The following is a 27673-nucleotide window of genomic DNA, read 5'->3' as shown; positions in this document are numbered from 1 at the left end:
TTGGGAGGCAAATGTGTCAAAGTTGGCTAATTGTCTTGAATGGGTCAGCTGGCGTGTGATGACGTTCTGAGAGGCGGATCTAGGATCTTGAAGCGGGCAGAATCCAAGACTGTTCTCAGGGCAAGCCTGGTTGTAGTTATTGTAGATCTGTTCGAGTCGTCAGGGACAAATTTGGCATTTTAACTAMCCATAAAATGTTCCTATTTCTAACCTGCAACGAAAATGTACTTCTGTTAGTCAAAATCGACAGACCTGCCCTGAGAGCAGTGTGAGTAGCCACTAATGCGATATATTGATTCTCGTAAAAGTTAATTAAAACAAATGGCTTGTGTCTTCATTTAAGGTTAGGCTAGCCCAATTATGTACTCTTACTTCGGGATTTTGGCAATGACGTCCTTTACTTCCCCAGTCAGATTAACTCATGGATACCATTTGTATGTCTTTGCGTGCGGTTTGAAGGAAGTTGCTAACTWGTGTTAGCGCAATGACTGAAAGTCTATGGGTATTTGAGACTTCGTCATAGTGCTAACGCMAGTTAGCATTGGCTCACGAAACTACCTCTAACTTCCTTCATACTGGACAGGAAGTAGATACAGGTCCAATTACCGTATGTTATTTTAAGATGTAGTCTGGCTCTGGCAGCCAAATACTTTATCGAAACATTAATCGAGTCTCAATTGCGATACTGTTATAGAAACAAAGTCCTTTACTTTCATATCACATCAAAATAATTTCACAAATACAAAATATACACTTAGTGTTTTAACCAGCTTTATCACAGTTGCAGCCGACAGTATTTTTCAGTGACAACACGTTTCTGGCGGCCTTCCGTTACTACACACAGGTGTTTGGGAGCATGCTAATCAAGATGAGGCSGTGTGGGAACCCGATAAAGGTGTGTATCAATTTAACCTTTTAATTTTTATTTCTCCCCGATATGAAAGATTAAGATCCTATTCTTCGAAAAATGTTTAACGTCACATTTTAAGATCTAGATACATTTTCTAACCTCATTGGATTAAAGTTGTGTACCATATTACTTATTATAAATTGTGTAGGCGGGGTTTACGACTGTGGTAACTAGTGACGACTGAAGGGGAGCGGAACAGGAAGCGACTAGGACTACACGGAGAAGGCACTGCTGCTAACGACATCAACAGCATTACGCTCGGGGATATCTCCCTTCTCCATAACGTAGGTTAGAGACAGACAKATTGCATATATGAACTTGGAAACATGTACAATTTGGGGTAATGAAGCGCACAATATCGGCTAAAGATAAGTGCAACAAGTTGGTGAGGAATCGCAAGCTATCTTTCTGCTGTGTTTAGCTAACCAAGCTAGGTAGCGGCTCCAGGAAAAATGAAGGAGGTGAAGGGTTGCGGWATGCGGTCCTCTGTGGGCTTTCTGTCTCAGAGAAGACTTTTCGGGAACCCGCTGATGAAGGAAGAATTCCAGAGACTCCGGTTGGCAGGATGCACAAGCCTTTACAAGAAGGATATGCTGGGACATTTCGGGTGTGTAAACGCCATAGAGTTTTCCAACAATGGAGGGGAATACCTGGTGTCCGGTAAGTTGGTGAATTGACCATCACTAGTTATGGAAGTTGCTAGCCGAGAAACTAGTGTGTTGACAGATTACAACTAGCTAGCACGTCAGATATCAAGCTTAGTTGGTTGAGACGGCGAATATGCACATTTTTGCTCCCTATTCATCTATTGTCAACATGCAAATATTCAATTATGACCCGGAAAAAGACTGGCATGTACAGGCCAAGCCTGCATGCGTAAAACTGACAATCATGTTGGCTAACACTAGCAAATAAAACCTAAAGTTAGCTAGGTTAGCATGTTATCCAGCTGACAAGCTAACGTTACCACAACATGACCAAATATTTGTATCTGTGACATGACTGTAGCAGCTAGCTAGCTACACTACCTTCCTGCTCCTTCCTTTGATTGTGGGTTGATTCTCAACAAACTGACACTTGACTCAAAAAAAAGACAAGTTTTCCACCGTGATTTCTCTTGCTAAGATTAGGATCTGTATTTATATATWTCAAATGTTATTTGTCACATACACATGGTTAGCMGATKTTAATGCRAGTGTAGCGAAATGCTTGAGCTTCTAGTTCAGACCATGCAGTAATATCCAACGAGTAATCTAACCTAACAATTTCACAACTACCTTATACACAACAAGTGTAAAGGAATAAGAATATCTACATAAAAATATATGAATGAGCGATGGCCGAACGCTATAGGCAAGATGGTATAGAGTACACTATATACATATGAGATGAGTAATGTAGGGTATATAAACATTATATAAAGTGGCATTGTTTTACAGTGGCTAGTGATACATTTATTACATACATTTTTCATTATTAAAGTGGCTAGAGATTTTAGTCAGTATGTTGGCAGCAGCCACTCAATGTTAGTGACGGCTGTTTAACAGTCTGATAGCCTTGAGATAGAAGCAGTTTATGGATCAGATTGTATACGTTTTACCACAATTTCCACAACTATCATTGTAAAAATCGAAATCACTCAACTAATGATAAAGCCTAATACAACATTGAAAACTAATTTATTTACAATTATTGACAATTTATTTTGTCATTTCTCATTAYTGCAATAATTAATTGTGTCTACATGTTATTTTTAAGTACACGTATTTGGATAAATAAAAGTATGCTAACACCGTAACCAAACTAGCTGCGCGCAAGTTGATTTTGTCCCCCCACACCAAACGTGATCATGACATGCAGGTTGAAATATCAAAACAAACTCTGAACCAATTATATTAATTTGGGGACAGGTCGAAAAGCATTAAACATTTATGGCAAGCTAGCTAGCTTACAGTTGCTAGCTAATGTGTCCTATTTAGCTAGCTTGCGGTTGCTAGCTAATTTGTTCTGGGATATAAACGTTGAGTTGTTACATACTCCTACAATTAATCCACACACAAAACCGTCAACCTAATCGTTTCTAGTTATCTCGCCTCCTTCCAAGATTTTTCTTCTTTGTACTTTATATGGTGATTGGCATCTAACTTTCATAGTTACCACGACGACCGACTGAAAGATGAACTGAGGTCGATCACCCATGTGGGTATAACCAATGAGGAGATGGCACATGGGTATCTGCTTCTATAARCCAATGAGGAGATGGGAGAGGCAGGACTTGCACACAGTGTTCAGGGTCAGAAATAGAACTGACTTCTATTTTAGAGCTTGGCAACCCAGACGCTCATTGGCGCGGCGAGCAGTGTGGGTGAAATAATTTAATAAAATATATATGTTAAAATTTATTTTGCAACGCTGCGCACGCGACGCGAGCGGTGTGGTCAGCATGTAAGCGGGTTTCGGTAATGTGTTGCGTAGTTTGTCATAAAAACTACTGAGTTCTATTAGAGATTCAGTAACCCAATACTTCATCATATTGTCATTGGTTAATCCCAAATCTCTTGCATAATACTAAAATCATTGTTGTAAATGAAATTGACTAAAATACCACTTATTTTAGCACAAGTATAAAGGTACTGTAATTACGTGTGTGGATTGAAGTGTTAAAAGTTAATAAATATATATTTTTTTCTCCAAGGACTTCACAGGTGATTTGGATGTGAATATTCATGTTCTTTTAAATCCACAATCTGGATCCCTCCACAGCCTCCTAGAGGATCTAGATACTTTTCTAAACTCTCTGGATTAAAACCAAATTATGATGTGTACCATATTACTTATTGGATCACGAAAGAATCCAACTTTTACATTACCTTGTAGTTTACCAATAAAATGGTCTGACGGTGATGTGGACATACTCGCTATTCATATCCCAAAATACATTTTAAATAGAAAGTTAACCGAATTAGCTAAGATCTTGATACCCTATTTGTGGTCAAATCAGCCTGATTTTAATTATTTAGTCATGTCCCCGTTTACCTATGGCCCTGCCTACACCTAACAACTAGTTTTTTAAGTTATATAGGCAAAAAATATTCCTCTTTATTTGGAACGGAAAGCCAGACAAAATTAAACAGGTCTATTTATACTGAAGCAAAATATAGACGGAACATGTAAAGTGTTGGTCCCATGTTTCATGAGCTGAAATAAAAGATCACAGACATTTTGTGCACAAATTTGTTTAGATCCCTGTTAGGAGAAATGCTCACTATGTCAAGAAAATCCATCCACCGGACAGGTGTGGCATATCAAGAAGCTGATTAAACAGCATGATCATTACAAAGGTGCACCTTGTGCTGGGGACAATGAAAGGCCACTTTAAAATGTGCAGATTTGTCACACAACACAATGCCACAGATGTCTCATGTTGAGGGAGTGTGCAATTGTCATGCTGACTGCAGGAATGTCCACCAGAGCTGTTGCCAGAGAATTTATTGTTAATTTCTCAACAATAAGATGCCTCCAACGACGTTTTAGAGAATTAGGCTGTACATCCAAACGGCTTCACAACCAATGTTTAGCAAATTTATAAGAAATTAAAAACAGATACCTTATTTACAATAAGTATTCAGACCCTTCGTGAAGGTCAGTCGATTTGAAAAATTTCAAGAACTTTGAAAGTTAAAGTGCAGTTGCAAAAACCATTGAGCGTTATGATGAAACTGTCTCTCGTGAGGAACGCCACAGGAAAAGAAGACCCAGAGTTACCTCTGCTTCAGAGGATAAGTTCATTACAGTTACCAGCTTCAGAAATCGGCAATTTAACTGCACCTCAGATTGCAGCCCAAATAAATGCTTCACAGAGTTCAAGTAACAGACACATCTCAACGTCAACTGTTCAGAGTCAAGTGTGTTTCTCTACTGGTGGTCCTTGCAAGAGTAATAACCCCAGACCAAACCATATGTTTTTTTTTACTGGTTTTGTTTACTGTGGATGTGTCTTCCCTATCTACAGGAGGGGATGACCGCAGAGTGCTGCTGTGGGATATGGAGAGAGTCCTCCATGCTCGCTCGGCCAAGCCTCTCATACTGAAGGGAGAACACCTCTCCAACATCTTCTGCCTGGCCTTCGACAGCACCAACAAGAGGGTGTTCTCTGGGGGTAAGACAAAATAAAATGATCAGATTGTTTAGTTCTTACCTAAGGTAATACAGTAGGGGGGAGTGCTGCTCAGCGTGAGGTAATACAGTAGGGGGAGTTCTGCTCGGCGTGAGGTAACACAGTAGGGGGGAGTGATTCTCTAACGTCATTATTTATGCGTTCTCCCCACACTCGTCCTCACAGGAACGTACTCGAGAGAATGCACTCRGAGCATGAGTGYGGAGCACAATACTATGCATATTGATAAACACCCACAGAGTAGGAGGTCAGACAGGTTTGACAGGCTGTGGGTGGTGGCTACTGGTCAATCTATCACTATGGGGGTATAGTGGTTCATTTCATATTAGTTTGTAGAGGGCTTGAGTTAGCTGACATCAGCTGTTTTATATAAATAGACATGTTGTTTTTCAGAAATCACACCATTACTTTATAAGGGCTGGTGGGTCGCACCAGAAACCACCCAGGGTTACTTTATAAGGACTGGTGGGTAACACCAGAAATCACACCATTACTTTATAAGGGCTGGTGGGTAGCACCAGAAACCACCCAGGGTTACTTTATAAGGACTGGTGGGTAGCACCAGAAACCACCCAGGGTTACTTTATAAGGGCTGGTGGTAGCACCAGAAACACCAGGTTACTTTATAAGGCTGGTGGGTAGCACAGAAACCACCAGGGTTACTTTATAAGGACTGGTGGGTAGCACCAGAAACCACCAGGGTTACTTTATAAGGGCTGGTGGGTAGCACCAGAAACCACCCAGCATTACTTATAAGGGCTGGTGGGTAGCACAGAAACCACCAGGGTTACTTTATAAGGACTGGTGGGTAGCACCAGAAACCACCCAGGGTTACTTTATAAGGGCTGGTGGGTAGCACCAGAAACACCCAGCATTACTTTATAAGGCTGGTGGGTAGCACAGAAACCACCCAGGGTTACTTTATAGGGCTGGTGGGTAGCAGCAGAAACCACCCAGGTTACTTTATAAGGACTGGGTGGGTAGCACCAGAAACCACCAGCGTTACTTTATAAGGACTGGTGGGTAGCACCAGAAACACCCAGGGTTACTTTATAAGGACAGTTGGGTAGCAGCATACAGTACATAACACATTCATAATAATTTGTCAACGCTTTGTACGTGTCAACAACTCCCACACCCATCTAGTACAGGGTTGACCCCCCCCCTCCTCCTTTTCATCCAGAACAGCCTAAATTCTCCGGGGCATTCTACATGGTGTTGGAAACATTCCACGGGCATGTTGGTCCGTGTTGACGCGATGGCATCACACAGGTTCTGACCCCCCCCCCTCCTTTTCATCCAGAACAGCCTAAATTCTTCGGGGCATTCTACACGGTGTTGGAAACATTCCACGGGGATGTTGGTCCGTGTTGACGCGATGGCATCACACAGGTTCTGCAGATTGAATGGTGGTACATGTTATGCTGTGAACAGCCCGTTCCATCTCATCCCAAATATGCTCTATTCCACGGAGTGTCGTGTGTCTGCAGGTTTTCACTCTTCCCTTGTACTTGATTGACGAGTGAAGGTCACTGTAAGGAACTCCCCTCACTTGATTGTCTAGGTCTTAATTGAAAGGGAAAAACCTGTAGACACTAGTCCCTCCATGGAATGAGTTTGACACCTCCACTCTACTGGTCTGGGGACTGAACGGGACACTCAAGTAAACTAAACTTGCTGCCTTGTTCCAGGCAATGTTTTTCCACTCCTCAATTGTCCAGTGTTGGTGATCACTTGCCTACTGGAGACGCTTCTCATTGTTTTTAACTGATAGGAGTGGAGCACGCCGGTGTTGGCCGTCTGCTGCTATAGCTCAGGTCACTCATTTTKCCCACTCAATCGAAACAGTAACTGAATGCCTTCGATGCCTGTCTGCCGGCTTTACATAGCAAACCACAGCCAYGTGACTCACTGTCTGTAGAAGCGATCCATTTTCATGAACTGGRTGGTGTACCTAATAAACTGGCCGGGGAGTGTATTTGTTTTGTCACCATAGTATCACTTATACTGCAATGGAAAAACATGCAGTTGTTGCCCTAAGCATGTCATATGTKCTTATGTGCTTATCTATGGGTTATGAAGTCCTTATCTAGGTACCCTTCAACTAAAGTGTTCTAATTAAGCAATCAGGCTCAACGGTGTGTGGTATATGGCCAATATACCACGGCTAATGGCTGTTCTTAGGCACGACTCATCGCGGAGTGCCTGGACACAGCCCTTAGCCGTGGTATATTGACCATGTATCACAAACCCCCAGAGGTGTCTTATTGCTATTATAAACTGGTTACCAATGTAATTAGAGCAGTAAAAAAATACATGTTTTGTCATACCCGTGGTATACGGTCAGATATACCACGGGTGTCAGCCAATYGGCGTTCAGGGCTCGAACCACCCAGTTTATAATATTTAGATTTAGCGTTCTATGGGTCGAACTCAAAGTACAACCCGTAGCCTGATTTTCATGTGTTAATTTGTGGTCTATTGTGTGTCTTTCTAAAGGTAACGACGAACAGGTCATCCTTCATGATGTAGAGCAGTGAGTATATTAGTAGTCTTCATCAGTGTGTACATAACTGGTATTCTGCCTCTTGTTCCACCCCATCTCCTTGTATCTGCCTCTCGTTCCACCCCATCTCCTTGTATCTGCCTCTCGTTCCACCCCATCTCCTTGTATCTGCCTCGAGCTCCACCCCATCTCCTTGTATCTGCCTCGAGCWCCTTCAAAGTGTTTACTCTGTCTGAAATACTCATGTTTTATATTTTTAGTCAAAAATTTATGTTTTTTTATTTAAATTACAACTACTCTCCTCATATACCAGCAAGACATTAAGGTAGAGGTTGGTTCCCAAACCAGCTTGCTACTTAGAATGCATGTGGGTATTTCTATAAATAAAGTGGTCAACATTTTTTTTWTTTTTATAGTTTGATATTTTAAATATGATTTTTCTTGCAGCTTCACCTGTGTAGTTACAGGAATAATAGTCTAGATGGGCACAATGAGACCATAACGCCTAGCAACAACAAAACATATTCAGTACSCATCAAAAGTTTGGACACACCTACTCATTCAAGGGTTTTTCTTTATTTTGACTATTTTCTACATTGTAGAATAATAGTGAAGACATCAAAACTATGAAATAACACATATGGAATCTTTTATTAACCAAAAATGTGTTGAACAAAAAAATATATTTTATGTTTGAGATTATTCAAAGTAGCCACCCTTTTCCTTGATGACAGCTTTGCACACTCTTGGCATTCTCTCAACCAGCTTCATGGGGGAGTCACCTGGAATGCATTTCAATTAACAGGTGTGCCTTATTAAAAGTTCATTTGTGGAATTTCTTTACTTAATGCATTTGAATCAATCAGTTGTGTTGTGACATACAGAAGATACCCCTAGTTTGGTAAAAGACCAAGTCCATATTATGGCAAGAACAGCTCAAATAAGCAAAGAGAAACGACAATCCATTATTACTTTAAGACATGAAGGTCAGTCAATGGTGGAAAATTTCAAGAATTTTAAACTTTTTTTCAAGTGCAGTCTCAAGAACCATCAAGCGCTATGATGAAACTGGCTCTCATGAGGATCGCCACAGGAATGGAAGACCCAGAGTTACCTCTGCTGCAGAGGATACGTTCATTAGAGTTACCAGCCTCAGAAATTGCAGCCCAAATAAATGCTTCACAGAGTTCAAGTAACAGACACATCTCAACATCAACTGTTCAGAGGAGACTGCATGAATCAGGCTTAGGCCAAGAAACACGAGCAATGGACATTAGACCGGTGGAAATCTGTCCTTTGGTCTGGAGTCCAAATTAGAGATTTTGGTTCCAACCGCCGTGACTTTGTGAGATGCAGAGTAGGTGAACGAGGTTCTCCCGAGTGGCCCAGTGGTCTCAGGCTCTGCATCGCAGTGCTAGCTGGAGATTCTGGGTTTGAGTCCAGGCTCTGCATCGCAGTGCTAGCTGTGCCACTGGAGATTCTGGGTTTGAGTCCAGGCTCTGTCGCAGTGCTAGCTGTGCCACTGGAGATTCTGGGTTTGAGTCCAGGCTCTGCATCGCAGTGCTAGCTGTGCCACTGGAGATTCTGGGTTTGAGTCCAGGCTCTGTCGCAGGCGGCCGCGAGACCCATGGGTTTGCGCACAATTGGCCCAGCGTCGTCCGGGTTAGTGCAAGGTTTGGCCGGTAGGGATGTCCTTGTCCCATCGCACACTAGCGCCTCCGGTGGCAGGCCGGGCGCATTGCACGCTGACACGGTTGCCAGGTGCACAGTGTTTCCTCCGACACATTGGTGCAGCTGGCTTCCGGGTTAAGTTGGCATTGTGTCAAGAAGCAGTGTGGCTTGGTTGGGTCGTGTTTCAGAGGACGTACGGCTCTCGTCCTTCGCCTCTCCCGAGTCCGTACGGGAGTTGCAGCGATGAGACAAGACTGTAGCTACCAATTGGATACAATGAAAAAGGGGTGAAAGTTTTTTTTTTTTTTTTAAGATTAGGTGAATGGATGATCTCTGCATGTGTGGTTCCCACCGTGAAGCATGGAGGAGGTGGTGTAGGGGTGCTTTGCTGGTGACACTGTCAGTAATTTATTTAGAATTCAAGGCACATTTAACTAGCATGGCGTCCACAGCATTCTGTAGCGATATGCCATCCCATCTGGTTTGCGATTAGTGGGATTCATTTGTTTTTCAACAGGACAATGACCCAACAAATCTCCAGGCTGTGTGGGGGCTATTTGACCAAGAAGGAGAGTGATGGAGTGCTGCATCAGATGATCTGGCCTCCCCAATCACCTGACCTCAACCTAATTGAGATGGTTTGGGATGAGTTGGACCACAGAGTGAAGGAAAAGCAGCCAACAATTGCTCAGCATATGTGGGAACTCCTTCAAGACGGTTGGAAAAGCATCCAAGTGAAGCTGGTTGAGAGAATGCCAAGTGTGTGCAAARCTGTCATCAAGGCACAGGGTGGCTACTTTGAAGAATCTAAAAAATAAAATATATTTTGATTTGTTTACACTTTTTTTTTTGTGTCCAAACTTTTGACTGGTAGTGTACATGCCATTTTAAAATGTCACATGCCTAGTAACCAGCTGTTTGTGCTTTAGTCAACTTCTGTCATTTATAGATAAACCTTCCAGAAGAATGAACAAGATCGACAGAATAAGTTCTGTCAACAAAGTCATTGTCAATAATAGTGATAATAGACCAAAATGACAAACTCTTCAAACAGTGTGTGTGAACTAGACATCAGTCTTGCTTCCTCTTTCCTTGTTTCCTCCACTCCTCTCTGTATTGGAGCCCAAGGGGGCTCCCTCTCCCTCTCCCCCAATGTGCTTTGAGAGGGAGGTGAGGAAACACGGAGACAATCTCAATAGCATGTCCTTCATTCCTCACGTCCTCTCTTCGATTTCTTCTCAAAACCCATTGGTTAAGTAGGTGAGAAGGTTTTGAGAAGGAGACGAGGAGAGTGGATGTAACAAATCAAGAAAATGCAATTGAGATTCTCCCAAGGACAGAGGAAAGCTAATATTTGACATCTACTAAAAAATGTTGACACCACCACACTGACTGAGCTACCATTTAATACCCATGGTCTGTCCAGAAACAACTGCTAGCTCCTGCTGCCCAGAGACACTTCGGGTGTGTGATGGACCTACAGTACGACACAGGCATTGGTTGGGATGTTTCATTCCATTGTTATACACAGATTTGCGCAGGTGTACGCTGGACACACCCACAGCACCCTATCAGGCTGATCAGACAGGCCTGGGTAGCCGGTCTGGGTAGCCGGTCTGGGTAGCCGGTCTGGGTAGTTGGAAACCAGTGAAGGGATGTATTTACGTCTAATATTCACACCCTTGCTTCATTCCAGCTAGTTAGATATGCAACCACTGACTAACTATAGCTAAGGGAATATCTCTTAGTTTAGCAATAGATACTGTTGTTTTGGCTCCATAGCATCATCATTTATTAAGATTACCAATGGTTAGCTAGGTAGATGGGCTATATCAGCCAGCTAACCATTTACAGTAACAGCAGTTCTTTTAATAAGCCAATACACACTTAATCAGAAATTGAGATCTTATCTTGTCACTGTGGGACGGTACGGCAGCTATTGTTAGGTAATAGATTCATAGGATGGCATTAGAAGGGTGATCTCGTACTTTGAACGGACGGAAGTGTTGGCTGGTCACTTGACCAGCTATTCCACCTTTAACCCACATTTGAACATGGAAATATCAAGATATATTTTGGTTTTGTATGCAAAAATAATCATTTAAAAAAKATATATTTTAATTCCTATTCAAAACGTACAAACAGGCCATTTTCACATTCCTTGATTGCTTCGTTTTAACTCGGGGGGGGAAAACAAACGTTCAAAACCTTCAAGAACTTAGCTCAGAAATCTCGGTTTAATGTTGTCCACAAAGTAGGCTAATTAACTTGATCGCCGTAACAACAGACACAAATGTTCTGTCAATCCTCCAGACCAAAATTAATGCACTTTGGCTGTTATGTGTAGTATCACATAAGCTTCAGTGTTAATACGTGGCTTCATTCTAAGTGGTAGGTTAGTAATACGTGCTTCGTTCTAAGTGGTAGGTTAGTAATACGTGGCTTCATTCTAAGTGGTAGGTTAGTAGTAAAACGTGGCTTCATTCTAAGTGGTAGAGTTGTTAGTAAAACGTGGCTTCATTCTAAGTGGTAGGTGGTAGATAAACGTGGCTTCATTCTAAGTGGTACATTAGTCTCGAAACCATATTTTAAATAATGATTTATATTCTTGCCTTCAGAGGTGAGACTCTTTGTTACGAACAGGATTAAAAATAAAGTTTTATTCTCTTCCACCAGAGGTGTTACTACTTAGAATGCATGACCAATACATGGCTTCTTTTTAAGTGTTATGTTCAATCAATCAAATGTTTTTATAAAAGCCCTTACATCAGCTGATATCTCAAAGTGCCGTACAGAAACCCAGCCTAAAACCCAAAACAGCAAGCAATGCAGGTGTAGAAGCACGGTGGCTAGGAAAAACTCCCTAGGAAGGGCAAAACCTAGGAAGAAACCTAGAGAGGAACCAGGCTATGAGGGGTGGCAGTCCTCTTCTGGCTGTGCCGGGTGGAGATTATAACAGAACATGGCCAAGATGTTCAAAGTTCATAGATGACCAGCAGGTCAAATAATAATAATCACAGTGGTTGTCGAGGGTGCAACAGGTCAGCACCTCAGGAGTAAATGCCTGTTGGCTTTTCATAGCCGATCATTCAGAGTATCTCTACCACACCCTGTCTCTAGAGAGTTGAAACCGCAGGTCTGGGACAGGTAGCACGTCCGGTGAACCAGTCCGGTGAATACATTGCTTCTTTCTAAGTGTTATGCTAGTACTATTTATTTTATGGGCATTGAAACCACATTTAGATAACACATATCTCATGTAAAGTGTATTCAGACACCTTGACTTTTTCCCATTATTTTTTTTTACGTGACATCCTTATTATAAATGGATTAATATTTTTTCCCCTCATCAATCTACACACAATACCCCATAATGACATCACAATACCCCATAATGACATCACAATACCCCATAATGACAAAGCAAAAACTGGTTTTTAGACATGTTTGCAAATGTATATAAAAAAAAAAGTTAATAAATAAACACTTTTTTCACATTTGTCATTTTGGGGGTATTGTGTGTAGATTGAGGCAAAAAAAAGAATTTAATCCATTTTAGACTAAGGCTGTAACGTAACAAAGTGGAAAAATTGAAGGGGTCTGAATACTTTCCCGAATTCACTGTAGGCCTATCAGGGAAATATTGACACMGATATTGACTTTGCTATTGTACATGAAGCAGCTGTATTCTGTTTCCCTCCCAGAGGTGAGACTCTGAACGTGTTCCTTCACGATGATGCAGTGTACGGCCTGTCAGTCAGTCCCGTTAACGACAACGTGTTCGCCAGCTCCTCTGACGACGGACGGGTCCTCATCTGGGACACACGGCAGCCGCCACACGGAGGTAATAATACACTGAGCAACAATTTCAACGATTTTTACCGAGTTACAGGAAATCTGTCAATTTTAAATACATTCATTAGAACCTAATCTATGGATTTCATGACTGGGCAGGGGCTCAGCCATGGGTGGGCCTGGGAGGGCATAGGCCCACCCACTCAACACTATACATGTCAGCTACTACAGTGACTGAAAGTGACTGAATTCATTAAACCCTTAACCTCAACAGGCACAGACACATGCTTACACACACACTATATATACACACTCACACACACACGTACATATGGATTTTGTGTTGTAGATATGTGGTAGTGGAGTATGGGCCTGAGGGCACACACTGTGTTGTGAAATCTGTAATATATGTATTGTAATATTTTTAAAATTGTATAACTGCCTTAATTCTGCCGGACCCCAGGAAGAGTAGCTGCTGCCTTGGCAGCAACTAATGGGGATCCTTAATAAACCCCAGGAAGAGTAGCTGCTGCCTTGGCAGGAACTAATGGGGATCCATAATAAACCCCAGGAAGAGTGGCTGCTGCCTTGGCAGGAACTAATGTGAATCCATAATAAACCCAAGTACAAATACTTGGGAGAGTGGCCCACCCACTGGGGTGGCCAATCAGAATGAGTTTTTCCCCCACAAAAGGGCTTAATTACTGTGGCATTGTGTTGTGTGACAAAACTGCACATTTTTAAAGTGGCCTTTTTATTGGCCCCAGCACAAGGTGCACCTGTGTAATGATCATGCTGTTTAATCAGCTTCTTGATAGGCCACACCTGTCAGGTGGATGGATTTTCTTAGCAAAGGAGAAATGCTCACTAACAGGGATGTAAACAAATTTGTGCACAACATTTGAGAGAAATAATCTTTTTTTGTGTATGGAACATTTCTGGGATATTTTATTTCAGCTCATGAAACATGGGACCAACACTTTACATGTTAGTTGACTTGCCTAGTTTAAATAAAGGTTAAATAAAATGTAAAAAATTTGTTGCATTTTTATATTTTTGTAAAGTATTGTTCTGTGTATTATTTTGTATATAAAACATATTGCTATAGGCCTACACCTGATCAATAACCATGTCGTCTGAGTTAAATACATGTCCTTCCCTGTGTATTTCAGAGCCCTTCTGTCTGGCCAACTACCCGTCAGCCTTCCACAGTGTGATGTTCAACCCGGCCGAGCCCCGACTGCTGGCTACAGCCAACTCCAAGGAGGGCGTGGGGCTGTGGGACATCCGCAAGCCTCGCACGTGAGAGCTTCTGTTAACCGTCACAGTCAGGCTGTAATCYCAGCATCTGTTTTACCCAATTTGTCCACCAGGGGGCACTGTTTTATTATTTAATTCACCAATTTCTTACATTGCTTCTATTCTGACCATATAACATTGAAACTGCCTCCAAATGTAATTASACATAAGTACCCTCCATTTATTTGTCTCCTCTTTATCTACACTGTCTGTCAATCACTTTCATATTTTATAAAGCCCTTTTTACATCAGCGGCTGTCACAGTGCTTTAACAAACAGTCAAGCAAAGGAGAAGCACAGTGGCCAGGAAAAACTCCCTTGAAGGAAGAAACCTAGAGAGGAACACGGCTCCTGCTCTTCCTTCCTAATCCACCTCTCATTTCTCTCTCCGTCTCTCCCAGTTCTCTGCTACGGTACGGCGGCAGCACGTCCCTCCAGAGTGCYATGTCGGTGCGTTTTAACAGCGCAGGGACCCAGCTCCTGGCACTGCGTCGCAGGCTACCCCCGGTCCTCTACGAGCTACACTCTCGCCTACCCAGCTTCCAGTTTGACAACCAGGGCTACTTCAACTCCTGTACCATGAAGAGCTGCTGCTTCGCTGGAGACAAGGACCAGGTGAGTCCTCGGGGCTATGGATGGCATCCCAAATGGCATGCTGTTCCCTACATAGTGCACCCCTACAGCTTGTAGAACCCTATAGGCCCTGGTCAAAAGTAGTGCACTATATAGGGAATCGGGTCTAAAGTAGTGCACTATATAGGGACTAAGAGGTGCACTATATTGGTCAAGATGCCCTATTATAGGGTCCTAAAGGAGTGCACCTATATAGGTCTAAAGGAGTGCACTATATAGGGTCTAAAGGAGTGCACTATTATTAGGGTCTAAGGGTAGTGTACTATATATTGGGTCTAAAGGAGTGCACTATATAGGGTGCTAAATGGAGTGCACTATATAGGGTCCTAAGGAGTGCACTATATAGGGTCTTAAAGGAGTGCACTATTAAGGGTCTAAAGGAGTGCACTATAGGGTCTAAGGAGTGCATCTAGTATAGGTCTAAAGGAGTGCACTATTAGTCAAAGGAGCACTATATAGGGAATAGGGCCTCTCTGGAAGTAGGCTCTTGTCCATCTCAAAGCTTTCTGTTTTCCTACAGACTGTTGCTTTACACTCAGTGTCCATCTGATGCAGCACTCCATCACTCTCCTTCTTGGTCAAATAGCCTTACACAGCCTTGGGGTGTGTTTGGGTCATTGTCCTGTTGAAAAACAAATGATAGTCCACTAAGCGCAAACCAGATGGGATGGCGTATCGCTGCAGAATTGCTGTGGTAACCATCTGGTTAAGTGTGCCTTGAATTTCAAATAATCACTGAACAGTGTCACAAGAAAGCACCATTCACACCACGTCCTCCATGCTTCGGTGGGAACCAACACAGGCGGAGAACATCGTTCACCTACTCTGCGTCTCACAAAGACACGGGGATTAGAAGCAAAAATCTCAAATTTGGACTCATCAGACCAAAGGACAGATTTCCACAGTCTAATGTCCATTGTTGGTGTTTCTTGCCCAGCAGATGTTTCTTTCTTATGGTGTGTAGTCTTTAGTTAGGTGTTGTCTTTTGCAGAATTCTTTGGGCTGCAATTTCTGAGGCTGGTAACTTCTAAACTTATCCTCTGCGCAGAGGTAACTCTGGGTCTTCCTTTCTTGGCGTTCCTCACGAGAGCCAGTTTCATCAGAGCGCTTGATGATTTTTTGAGCAACTGCACTTGAATAAACTTTCAAAGTTCTTTTGAATTTCCGTATTGACTGACCTTCATGTTTTAAAGTAATGTAGACTTTTGTTTCTCTTTGCTTATTTGAGCTGTTCTCTGTGCCATAAATATGGACTTTGTCGTTTTTATCTCGAGCAAATAGGGCTATCTTCTGTATACCAACCCTACCTTGTCACAACACAACTGATTGGCTGAAACGCATTAAGAAGGAAAGAAATGCCGCAAATAAACTTAACAAGGCACACCTGTTGAGGTGTCACCATTCCAGGTGACTACCTCATGAAGCTGGTTGAGAGAATGCAGAGTGTGCAAAGCTGTCATCAAGGAAAAGTGTGGTTACTTTGAAGAATCTCAAATATAAAATATATTTTGATTTAACACTTTTTTTTGGTTACTACATGATTCCATATGTGTTATTTCATAGTTTTGATGTCTTCACTATTATTCTACAATGTAGAAAATACTAAAAAATAAAGAAAAACCCTGGAATGAGTAAGTGTCAACATTTGACTGGTACCGGTGTATACCAATTAGCAGAGACACTTACAGTACAGTGGGTACATGTTCAGTACGAGGATGTGATCCCTGTGGGACTTTGACCTTCAACCTTTGCGTCGTTAGATAACACTCGTACGATCTAAACCACAGACCATTCTGTTTCTTAAGGCATACCAAGAAAGTCAACGTCCCAATTTCTCGTTTTTTTTCTTTTTCCCTATTCTGGGAAGAGAGAGAGAGAGAGAGAGAGTCTGTTGAAGAGAGGCTTCCCTATAGAGACTTTATAAAGTTCGGTTTTTCCTGAAGGAACTCTGCAGTAGGCTCAGGAGTCCGTCTCAAATGGTACACTGTTCCCTATACCGCGCACTACATTTGACCATTGCCCTTATTTTTTTAGTCCGTAGCCCTTTATAGGGAACCAGTTGGGAAGTAGCCCAGAGGGTAATGGTGAAAGTTGAGGCCTTATTGAGGCCCTTCTGTCTCCGTCTAGTGATGAACACAGAAGCCCTGCATCTCTAGCCAAGACTCTTTCCTCAGCTCCTCCCCAGACCTTGTTTGTACCCCTATTCCTTACATAGTGTCCAGGGCTCTGCTCAAAAGTAGTGCACTATGTAAGGAATAGGATGTAATTTGGCACTAGCCCCCCCCACCCCCCCCCTCTCTCTCTTCGTATGAGACATGATATCACTCTGAAAACATGTCTAGTTTCTGTTCACAATATGCTGCGGTGCTGTCAGGGGAGACCTTAAGCTACAGAAGACCATTCTACACTAAAATAACAGAGCTGTGCTGCTGCAGGCTGGAATCTAGCAGTGGCGCGTGAGACCAGAGTTAAACAAAGCGAGAGAGAGAGAAGTTATGCCTGTGAGAGGAGGCGATGTGGAATGACTGCAGCTACATTTCACTAGTGCTTTCTCTCTTCTGTGCCACTGGCCCCCTGACTGCTTGTTGTCAAGGTGACGATCTTGCTTAGCTTGCTTAGTCTCTAAGCAAGATCGTCACCTTGACAACAAGTAGTTAAGGGCCCATACGCACAGAATAGAGAAAGCACTAGCTTCCAAAAGGCTAGTGCCGGTAATGGTTACAATTCTACTTGACATGTGTAATGGGGCTCCCCTCCCAGGTGTCTCCGAGGCCTCTTAATGACCCTAGTGGGTGTCACCTCTTAATGACCCTAGTGGGTGTCACCGTCTTTAAATGACTAGTGGGTTTGTCACTCTATTGACTGTGGTGTCACCTCTTAATGACCCTTAGTGGGTGTCACCTCTTAATGACCCTAGTGGGTGTCACCTCTTAATGACCCTAGTGGGTGTCCACCTCTTTAATGACCCTAGTGGGTGTCACCTCTTAATGACCCTAGTGGGTGTCACCTCTTAATGACCCTAGTGGTGTCACCTCTTAATGACCCTAGTGGGTGTCACCTCTTAATGACCCTAGTGGGTGTCACCTCTTAATGACCCTAGTGGTGTCACCTCTTAATGACCCTAGTGGTGTCACCTCTTAAATGACCCTAATGTGTCACCTCTTAATGACCCTAGTGGTGTCACTAGTTAGTAGATATATATAATGACCCTAGTGATGTCACTAGTCAGTAGTATATATAAATGACCCTAGTGATGTCACTAGTTAGTAGATTATATGATGTTAGTAGATAATGACCTTAGTGATGTCACTAGTTAGTAGATATATGATGTTAGTAGATAATGACTTAGTGAGTCACTAGTTAGTAAGATATTGATGTTAGTAGATAATGACCTTAGTGATGTACTATAGTTAGTAGATATATGATGTGTAGATAATGACATTAGGGATGTTAGTAGATATATGATGTCACTAGTCAGTAGATATATAATGACCCTAGTGAGAGAGACAATACCTGCATCCCAAATAGCACCCTGTTCCCTACCATAGCTCACTACCCTGGTCAAAAGTAGTGCACTATATCTGGAATAGTTTGCCATTTGAGATGCAGCCTCTGGATCGTTTCTTCTCTTCTGGCTTCATTGGCTCGGCTCCTCATTGCCTGGCAACAGACACCACACATATTTTCTGCTCGGTGTGTTTTGTAGAAGTTTACACCTCAGCTCAAATTCTATCTTCCCTCGGAGAAGAGATTTGTCATAAATTCTTCTGTCTCCGTATTGTAACTGTGCTGCCTGTTGTGCTGTTTTTACAACTGGATCCTTGAGGTAAAAAAATAATAATGTAAAAAATGACACATTTTTTCCCCCGAGGATTTAGGCCCGGATTCATAAAGCGTAAAGAGTGCTGATCTAGGATCAGATCTTGTCTATCTAATCTATTTTCATTATCATCTAAAATACAGAACTAAACTGATCCTAGATCAGCAGTCTTACTCGGAGACGCTTTATGAATATGGTCTCTTATCTGAAAATGGACTTGCTGTAATGTTCTTTAAGTTTAGATGTTCCCTTTATCTTCGCAAGCTTTTTGTTTTTGAGGATTAATTGTTGACAACAAGCTTTTTTTCTTTTTTTTGTATCAACAGGGACAGAGAACTTTATGTAATAGTTTAACATCATGATGTGTTTTATAGAGGACGTTGTCTTACAAAGAGTCCCTAGTGGACCCATTTCCCTATGTAGTCCACTACTTATTTCAGCAGGGCTTTGGACTAAGTAGTGCACTACATCAGGAATAAGGGGGGCATTTTGAGATGCCTCTATGTTAATCTCTTTGTTGTCTCTCCTCCAGTACATCTTGTCTATAGATAGGTAGATGCCTCTATGTTAATCTCTTTGTTGTCCTCCTCCAGTACATCTTGTCTATAGATAGGTAGATGCCTCATGTTAATCTCTTTGTTGTCCTCCTCCAGTACGTCTTGTCTGGATCAGATGACTTCAATCTTTATATGTGGAGAATCCCAAAAGGATCCTGAAGCTGGTAAGTGTGTGTGGTTTCCGTATCAGTTTTTCAATCTTGTTTGTGTCAATAGCTAAGTTTCTGTCCAATTTGTGACAGATGACAGATGATATGCACATTTTCCAACCAGAGACGTTTCCAGCAAACAAACTTTTTTTTGTGGATAAAAGGCTGTGCGTGATAACGTAGTCTACATAAAAAATGACTTGCTGTTATATTCTCATGTTAAATGGGTTCCATGACATTTAAACTCTACTGATGGTTTTGCGTTTTATATAGTGACAATGTGTCCCTCTAAGCCAACAGCTCACAGAGACAGTGAACATGTGTCCTCTAGCCAAACAGCTCACAGAGACAGTGGCATGTGTCCTCTGGCCAACAGCTCAGTGACATTGTCCTCTGGCCACCAGCTCACAGTGACATGTGTCCTCTGGCCACCAGCTCACAGAGACAAGTGTCATGTGTCCTCTGGCCACCAGCTCACAGAGACATGTGTCCTCTGCCAACAGCTCACAGAGACATGTGTTCCTCTAGCCAACAGCTCACAGAGACATGTGTCTCTAGCCAACAGCTCACAGAGACAGTGACATGTGTCCTCTGGCCAACAGCTCACAGAGACATGTGGTCCTCTAGCCAACAGCTCACAGAGACATGTGTCCTCTGCCAACAGCTCACAGAGACATGTGTCCTCTAGCCAACAGCTCACGTGACATGTGTCCTCTAGCCAACAGCTCACGTGACATGTGTCCTCTAGCCAACAGCTCACAGTGACATGTGTCCTCTAGCCAACAGCTCACATGACATAGTGTCCTCTAGCCAACAGCTCACGTGACATGTTGTCCTCTGAGCCACCATGCTCACAGAGACAAGTGTCATGTGTCCTCTGGCCACCAGCTCACAGTGACATGTGTCCTCTGGCCACCAGCTCACAGAGACAGTGTCATGTGTCCTCTGGCCACCAGCTCACAGAGACATGTGTCCTCTAGCCAACAGCTCACAGAGACATGTGTCCTCTAGCCACAGCTCACAGAGACAGTGACATGTGTCCTCGTGCCACAGCTCACAGAGACATGTGTCCTCTAGCCACAGCTCACAGAGACAGTGTGTCCTCTGCCAACAGCTCACAGAGACATGTGTCCTCTAGCCAACAGCTCACAGTGACATGTGTCCTCTAGCCAACAGCTCACAGTGAACATGTGTCCTCTAGCCAACAGCTCACAGTGACATGTGTCTCTAGCAACAGCTCACATGCATGTGTCCCTAGCTAGTGACCATGTGTCCTCTAGCCAACAGCTCAGCAGTGACATGTGTCCTCTGCCAACAGCTCACAGAGACAGTGACATGTGTCCCTCTGGCCACAGCTCACAGGAGACAGTGTCATGTGTCCTCTGGCCAACCGCTCACAGAGACAGTGTCATGTGTCCTCTGGCCAACGCTCACAGAGACAGTGTCATGTTGTCCTCTGGCAACGCTCACAGAGACAGTGTCATGTGTCCTCTGGCCAACCGCTCACAGAGACAGTGTCAATGTGTCCTCTGGCCACCAGCTCACAGAGACAGTGTCATGTGTCCTCTGCGCACCAGCTACAGAGACAGTGTCATGTGTCCTCTGGCCACCAGCTCACAGAGACAGTGTCATGTGTCCTCTGGCACCAGCTCACAGAGACAGTGTCATGTGTCCTCTGGCCACCAGCTCACAGAGACAGTGTCATGTGTCCTCTGGCCACCAGCTCACAGAGACCAGTGTCCATGTGTCCTCTGGCCAACAAGCTCACAGAGACAGTGTCATGTGTCCTCTGGCCAACAGCTCACAGAGACGTGACATGTGTCCTCTGGCCAAAGCTCACAGTGACATGTGTCCTCTGGCCAACAGCTCACAGAGACATGTGTCTCTTGGCCAACAGCTCACAGTGCATGTGTCCTCTGGCCAACAGCTCACAGAGACATGTGTCCTCTGGCCAACAGCTCACAGTGACATGTGTCCTCTGGCCAACAGCTCACAGAGACAGTGACATGTGTTCCTCTAGCCAAGCTCACAGAGACATGTGTCCTCTGGCCAAACAGCTCACAGTGACATGTGTCCTCTAGCCACAGCTCACAGAGACAGTGACATGTGTCCTCTGGCCAAAGCTCACAGTAGACATGTGTCCTCTGGCAAGCTCACAGAGCATGTGTCTCTGGCCAACAGCTCAACAGTGACATGTGTCCTCTGGCAACAGCTCACAGAGACAGTGACATGTGTTCCTCTGGCCAACAGCTCACAGAGACATGTGTCCTCTGGCCAACAGCTCACAGAGAACATGTGTCCTCTAGCCAACAGCTCACAGAGACAGTGACATGTGTCCTCTGGCCAACAGCTCAAAGAGACATGTGTCCTCTGGACCAACAGCTCACAGAGACATGTGTCCTCTAGCCAACAGCTCACAGAGACATGTGTCCTCTAGCCACAGCTCACAGTGACATGTGTCCTCTAGCCAACAGCTCACAGTGACATGTGTCCTCTGGCCAACAGCTCACAGAGACATGTTGTCCTCTGGCCAACAGCTCACAGAGACATGTGTCCTCTAGCCAACAGCTCACAGAGACATGTGTCCTCTGGCCAACAGCTCACAGTGACATGTGTCCTCTGGCCAACAGCTCACAGAGACAGTGACATGTGTCCTCTGGCCAAACAGCTCACAGAGACATGTGCCTCTGGCCAACAGCTCACAGAGACATGTGTCCTCTGGCCAACAGCTCACAGAGACATGTGTCCTCTGGCCAACAGCTCACAGAGACATGTGTCTCTAGCCAACAGCTCACAGTGACATGTGTCCTCTGGCCAACAGCTCACAGTGACATGTGTCCTCTGGCCAACAGCTCACAGAGACATGTGTCCTCTGGCCAACAGCTCACAGAGACATGTGTCCTCTAGCAACAGCTCACAGAGACATGTGTCCTCTGGCCAACAGCTCACAGTGACATGTGTCCTCTGGCCAACAGCTCACAGAGACAGTGACATGTGTCCTCTGGCCAACAGCTCACAGAGACATGTGTCCTCGGCCAACAGCTCACAGAGACATGTGTCCTCTGGCCAAACAGCTCCACGAGACATGGTCCTCTGGCCAACAGCTCACAGAGACATGTGTTCCTCTAGCCAACAGCTCACAGTGACATGTGTCCTCTGGCCAAACAGCTCACAGAGACATGTGTCCTCTGGCCAACAGCTCACGAGAGACAGTGACATGTGTCCTCTAGCCACCAGCTCTACAGATGACATGTGTCCTCTGGCCAACAGCTCACAGAGACATATGTCCTCTGGCCAACAGCTCACAGTGACAGTGACATGTGTCCTCTAGCCACAGCTCACAGAGACATGTGTCCTCTGGCCAACAGCTCACAGAGACATGTGTCCTCTGGCCAACAGCTCACAGAGACATGTGTCCTCTGGCCAACAGCTCACAGTGACATGTGTCCTCTGGCCAACAGCTCACAGATGACATGTGTCCTCTGGCCAACAGCTCACAGAGAACATGTCGTCCTCTGGCCAACAGCTCACAGAGACGTGTCCTCTGGCCAACAGCTCACAGAGACATGTGTCCTCTTGGGCCAACAGCTCACAGAGACATGTGTCCTCTGGCCAACAGCTCACAGAGACATGTGTCCTCCTGGCCAACAGTCTCACAGAGACATGTGTCCTCTGGCCAAAGCTCACAGAGACAGTGACATGTGTCCTCTGGCCAACAGCTCACAGAGACAGTGACATGTGTCCTCTGGCCAACAGCTCACAGAGACAGTGTGGGTAGGCTACCTACATGATGAGATTACTATGGATAATAGCGATTTTTTTTAAATTTTATTATTATTTGTATTTGTCAAATGGCCGCCAAGCATCGATCATCATGTCACCAGTATAAGATCCTCGATATTTATTGGAAAGCAGCATCAAGCTGACCACCCTGTGAAGTTCATCACATATTTCATCTGTAGCCTCATAAACTGCATGGTTTCCTGAGTCGTAGTGGAAGAACCCCCTACACACACACATCATTACATGACTCCAAGTTTACTTCARTATGACAGTTATTATATCAATATTTACGCATAAAGGCGTTTCTGCCRTTTCTCGCATAATACGTTTTGCCGGAAACAAAAAGATCCCTCCAAACATATTTGTCTGTCGGCATTTCGACGTTTCAGTCAGCCCAGTCGTGGCTTTTCTTTACGCGTCAGGTAATTCATCCGCATGAAATGTTTGGATGGAAACGTGATTTACAGATTACAAATCTCTTATTTCCGTCTCGCCCTTCCAGGAGGCCCAGGYCGTGTGGTGAACGGAGCGTCCATGATCCTAAAGGGTCATCGTTCCATCGTGAACCAAGTCCGGTTCAACCCGAGCACCAATATGATCTGCTCCTCCGGGGTCGAGAAGGTCATCAAGGTCAGTAGTTACGTCGTAGATATTATTATTTATTWATTTTTATTTATTTACAGTTTTAATAATCATTCAAATCACAGGTCGTGGGTGGGTGTATGACTTGATGTGTAAAATGACTTGGTACCAATGATTGGTTCATGAAATCATCAGTGATATGTCCACATGACATCATCAACATCAATTGATGACATCATCAACATCAATTGATGACATCATCAACATCAATTGATGACATCATCAACATCAATTGATGACATCGTCATGATTTAAAGTTCATCAGTTCGGTTGTTTGAGGACTTTATAAAATGCACAGAATCTTGAAGGTAATTGTTCTTTGCGGGAAAAGGAGAAACCCACCTGGGTGCTCACCGTGCCATCAGAATCATTTATCTCAGCCCTTCTACTCCTAAACCCTCTGAAAGGGTGACGGTAGTAACTCCCAGGCATTCCTCACTGGGTGGTTTCCCATCCTGTATGACTCTCAGGTCTTCAGTCATTATAACTCACTGTCCCTCATGAATCACAGGGCCTGAGGTGAAGACAGACGACTCATCTCCTTCGCCATCTGTCCCCTTTTGACGAGCTTGTCGAAGGAAGATGTGTTGGTTCATCATCATCAACGCTCTCTCCTACGGCAGCTTTAGTCTCTCTCCTACGGCACTCTAGTCCTCTCCTACGGCAGCTCTGTCTCTCTCCTACGGCGCTCTAGTCTCTCCTACGGCAGCTCTAGTCTCTCTCCTACGGCAGCTCTAGTCTCTCTCCTACGGCAGCTCTAGTCTCTCTCCTACGGAGCTCTAGTCCTCTCCTACGGCAGCTCTAGTCCTGTCCTACGGCAGCTCTAGTCCTCTCCTACGGCAGCTCTAGTCCTCTCCTACGGCAGCTCTAGTCTCTCTCTACGGCAGCTCTAGTCTCCTCTCCTCGGCAGCTCTAGTCCTCTCCTACGGCAGCTCTAGTCCTCTCCTACGGCAGCTTAGTCTCTCCTACGGCAGCTCTAGTCCTCCGCACTCCTACCGGCAGCTCTAGTCTCTCCTACGGCAGCTCTAGTCTCTCTCCTACGGCAGCTCTAGTCTCTCTCCTACGGCAGCTCTAGTCTCTCTCCTACGGCAGCTCTAGTCTCTCTCTACGGACTCTGTCCTCTCTCTACGGCAGCTCTAGTCTCTCTCCTACGCAGCTCTAGTCTCTCTCACGGCAGCTCTAGTCTGCTCTCCTAGCGGCAGCTCTAGTCCTCTCCTACGCAGCTCTAGTCCTCTCCTACGCAGCTCTAGTCCTCTCCTACGGCAGCTCTAGTCTCTCTCCTACGGCAGCTCTAGTCCTCTCCTCGGCAGCTCTAGTCTCTCTCCTACCGGCAGCTCTAGGTCCTCTCTCCTACGGCAGCTCTTAGTCCTCTCCTACGGCAGCTCTAGTCTCTCCTACGGCAGCCTCCTAGTCTCTCTCCTACGGCAGCTCTAGTCTCTCTCCTACGGCAGCTCTAGTCCTCTCCTACGGCAGCTCTAGTCTCTCCCTACGGCAGCTCTAGTCCTCTCCTACGGCAGCTCTAGTCCTCTCCTACGGCAGCTCTAGTCTCTCTCTACGGCAGCTCTAGTCCTCTCCTACGGCAGCTCTAGTCCTCTCCTACGGCAGCTCTAGTCCTCTCTCTCGCAGCTCTAGTCTCTCCTACGGCAGCTCTAGTCTCTCTCCTACGGCAGCTCTAGTCTCTCTCCTACGGCAGCTCTAGTCTCTCTCCTACGGCAGCTCTAAGTTCTGTACCCGAAGTGTGAAAGCTGATACAGGCTCTCTAAACCTGACCTCTGCCTTGTCTTCCTCCTCTCCCCCCTCCCCCAGGCGTGGAGCCCCTACCAGCAGACCGAGAGTCTGGGCGACCTGGATGGTTGTGTGGAGAATAAGTCCAGGAGTCTGTACAGCCACGAGGAGTACATCAGCCTGGTGGCTAAACAGCTGGCAGCGGCCTGAGCACGACTACGTCTCACAGGTAACACACACACAACACACACACCACACATTCTGGGGGATGAATTGAAGTACGATTGCATCTTTCTCATGTCATCTCATCCATCCAGGAGGATCCTCGTATGATGGCCTTCTTTGACTCTCTGGTGCGTCGGGAGATCGAGGGCTGGAGTTCGGACTCAGACAGTGAATTGAGTGAGGGGCCATCCTGCAGCTCCAGGCCAGGGGGCGAGGCTCCACACGGGCTGGAAGAGACGGCGCCGGGGTCCTGGTTGGGGTTGGTGCTGCTTCGCCTGTACATCCCGCTGCTGCTACGGGAGACTCGGACCGCTCCTCCTCATCCTCATTGGCTGCCTCGGGGGCGGAGCCGTTGCTGCCCAGGAGTCGTCAGCGACGTCACCAGTCTGCGTTCTTATTGGACCTGGTGGGAGAGGACTCTGACTCCTCTGGGTTCTGGCTGGACCCCATGCCCCGCCCCAGCCCCCGAGACAACTCCACCCTCTCCAGCCCCCCCTCCTCCCCCGCTGGGGCCTCCTCCAGCTCCTCCACCACCTCCTCCACCAGCTCTGAGGACGAGCAGCRCCGCAGGGTCAGCACCAGGCAACGCAACGCCGCACGGAGACGCCGCGTGCACTTCCCCTGCAGGCCCAGTGGAGGGCGCCCTGAGTCCGCCCAGGCCCTGTACCCCGGGGGGGCCGACTCCTGCTCCTACCCCAAGATCTCCATCGACGAGGCCTCATCCTCCTCCGCWTCCTCCACGGAGCTGCAGCAGGACCAGGACTCGGTCCAGATCGGACCCCAAAGGAGGAGCTCGAAAACGGGGAGATGTGCCAGCAATTCAGGCAGACTTGCCGGTTCCGGCCCTGCAGTGTCTCTGGACAGCCAGGACGACCGAGCGGAGCAGGAGGGGCTCCTCATCACCTCCCTTCTGGCTCAGGACACTCTGCAGCAGAGGACAGAGTCCTGGGAGGGAGGGGGGACGGGGGCTGCTTTAGAGAGGATGGCCAAGGGCTTGGAGAGTCCGGAGGAGGACAACAGTAGCTGGGTCTCCCCTTCCTCCAGACATCACCACAGCCCTGACATGAATGGCCTGCGGCTCCCTGACCAGACTGAGATGACTGCAGTGCCAGTAGACTCCAGGGACCGTCTGGCTCCAGACCTGTTTGCGTCCCCAGATTCCAGGGGAGAGAGGGAGGCCTTGGCGGGGAAACAAACAGACACTAGGAACCAGGTGGAGGAWGAGAAGGAYGAGGAAGAGSCAGGGTTGTCTTCTCAGAGAGGCCAGGCCCCGGCCCAGGGGGCGCTAAAACGGACTCACCTGGGGTCAGGAGGTCAAGGGTCAGGGGAGGGGTTGGAGACCTCGCCCTCAGAGAAGAAGTTCAAGACATGATGATGACGCCTGTTGTGGGAAGGTGATCATTTGGTGAAAGACTTGTCCCACATTAGCCTATTCCCCGTGGTTCTCAAACCTCTCCTCTCCTCTCTGGGACGTTGAACTACCTCACCAGATTCACCTAGTCAAGGGCTTGAGGATTAGTTGACTAGTTGAATCAGGTCTGCTAGCTCTGGTGTAGATTAAATACATGGAACAACTGAGGGTCCCAGAGGAGAGGTCTGAGTAACACTGGCCCATGGAACAACTGAGGGTCCCAGAGGTCTGAGTAACACTGGCCCATGGAACAACTGAGGGTCCCAGAGGTCTGAGTAACACTGGCCCATGGAACAACTGAGGGGTCCCAGAGGTCTGAGTAACACTGGCCCATGGAACAACTGAGGGTCCCAGAGGAGAGGTCTGAAAA

The 27673-nt window shown here is 45.6% G+C and overlaps 1 protein-coding gene across 1 annotated transcript; it reads left to right on the top strand.

Moving 5' to 3' along the window:
• Nucleotides 1-52: 52 nt before the first annotated feature.
• LOC112072041 (DDB1- and CUL4-associated factor 5-like) lies at nucleotides 53-27673 on the top strand. The gene is given in 14 exon segments (XM_024139453.2): nucleotides 53-895; nucleotides 1059-1570; nucleotides 4923-5069; nucleotides 7587-7623; nucleotides 12969-13108; nucleotides 14232-14361; nucleotides 14760-14973; nucleotides 19465-19515; nucleotides 19517-19532; nucleotides 23803-23930; nucleotides 25749-25853; nucleotides 25855-25895; nucleotides 25975-26075; nucleotides 26078-27673. Coding segments are annotated over 13 exon segments (2505 nt in total). The 5' UTR covers nucleotides 53-895; nucleotides 1059-1362; the 3' UTR covers nucleotides 27265-27673.

Source organism: Salvelinus sp. IW2-2015, unplaced genomic scaffold (genome assembly GCF_002910315.2).
Source record: "Salvelinus sp. IW2-2015 unplaced genomic scaffold, ASM291031v2 Un_scaffold1806, whole genome shotgun sequence".
NCBI lineage: Eukaryota > Metazoa > Chordata > Actinopteri > Salmoniformes > Salmonidae > Salvelinus > Salvelinus sp. IW2-2015.
Note: the sequence above shows the minus strand (reverse complement) of the source record. Positions and strands in the feature narration are given on the sequence as shown.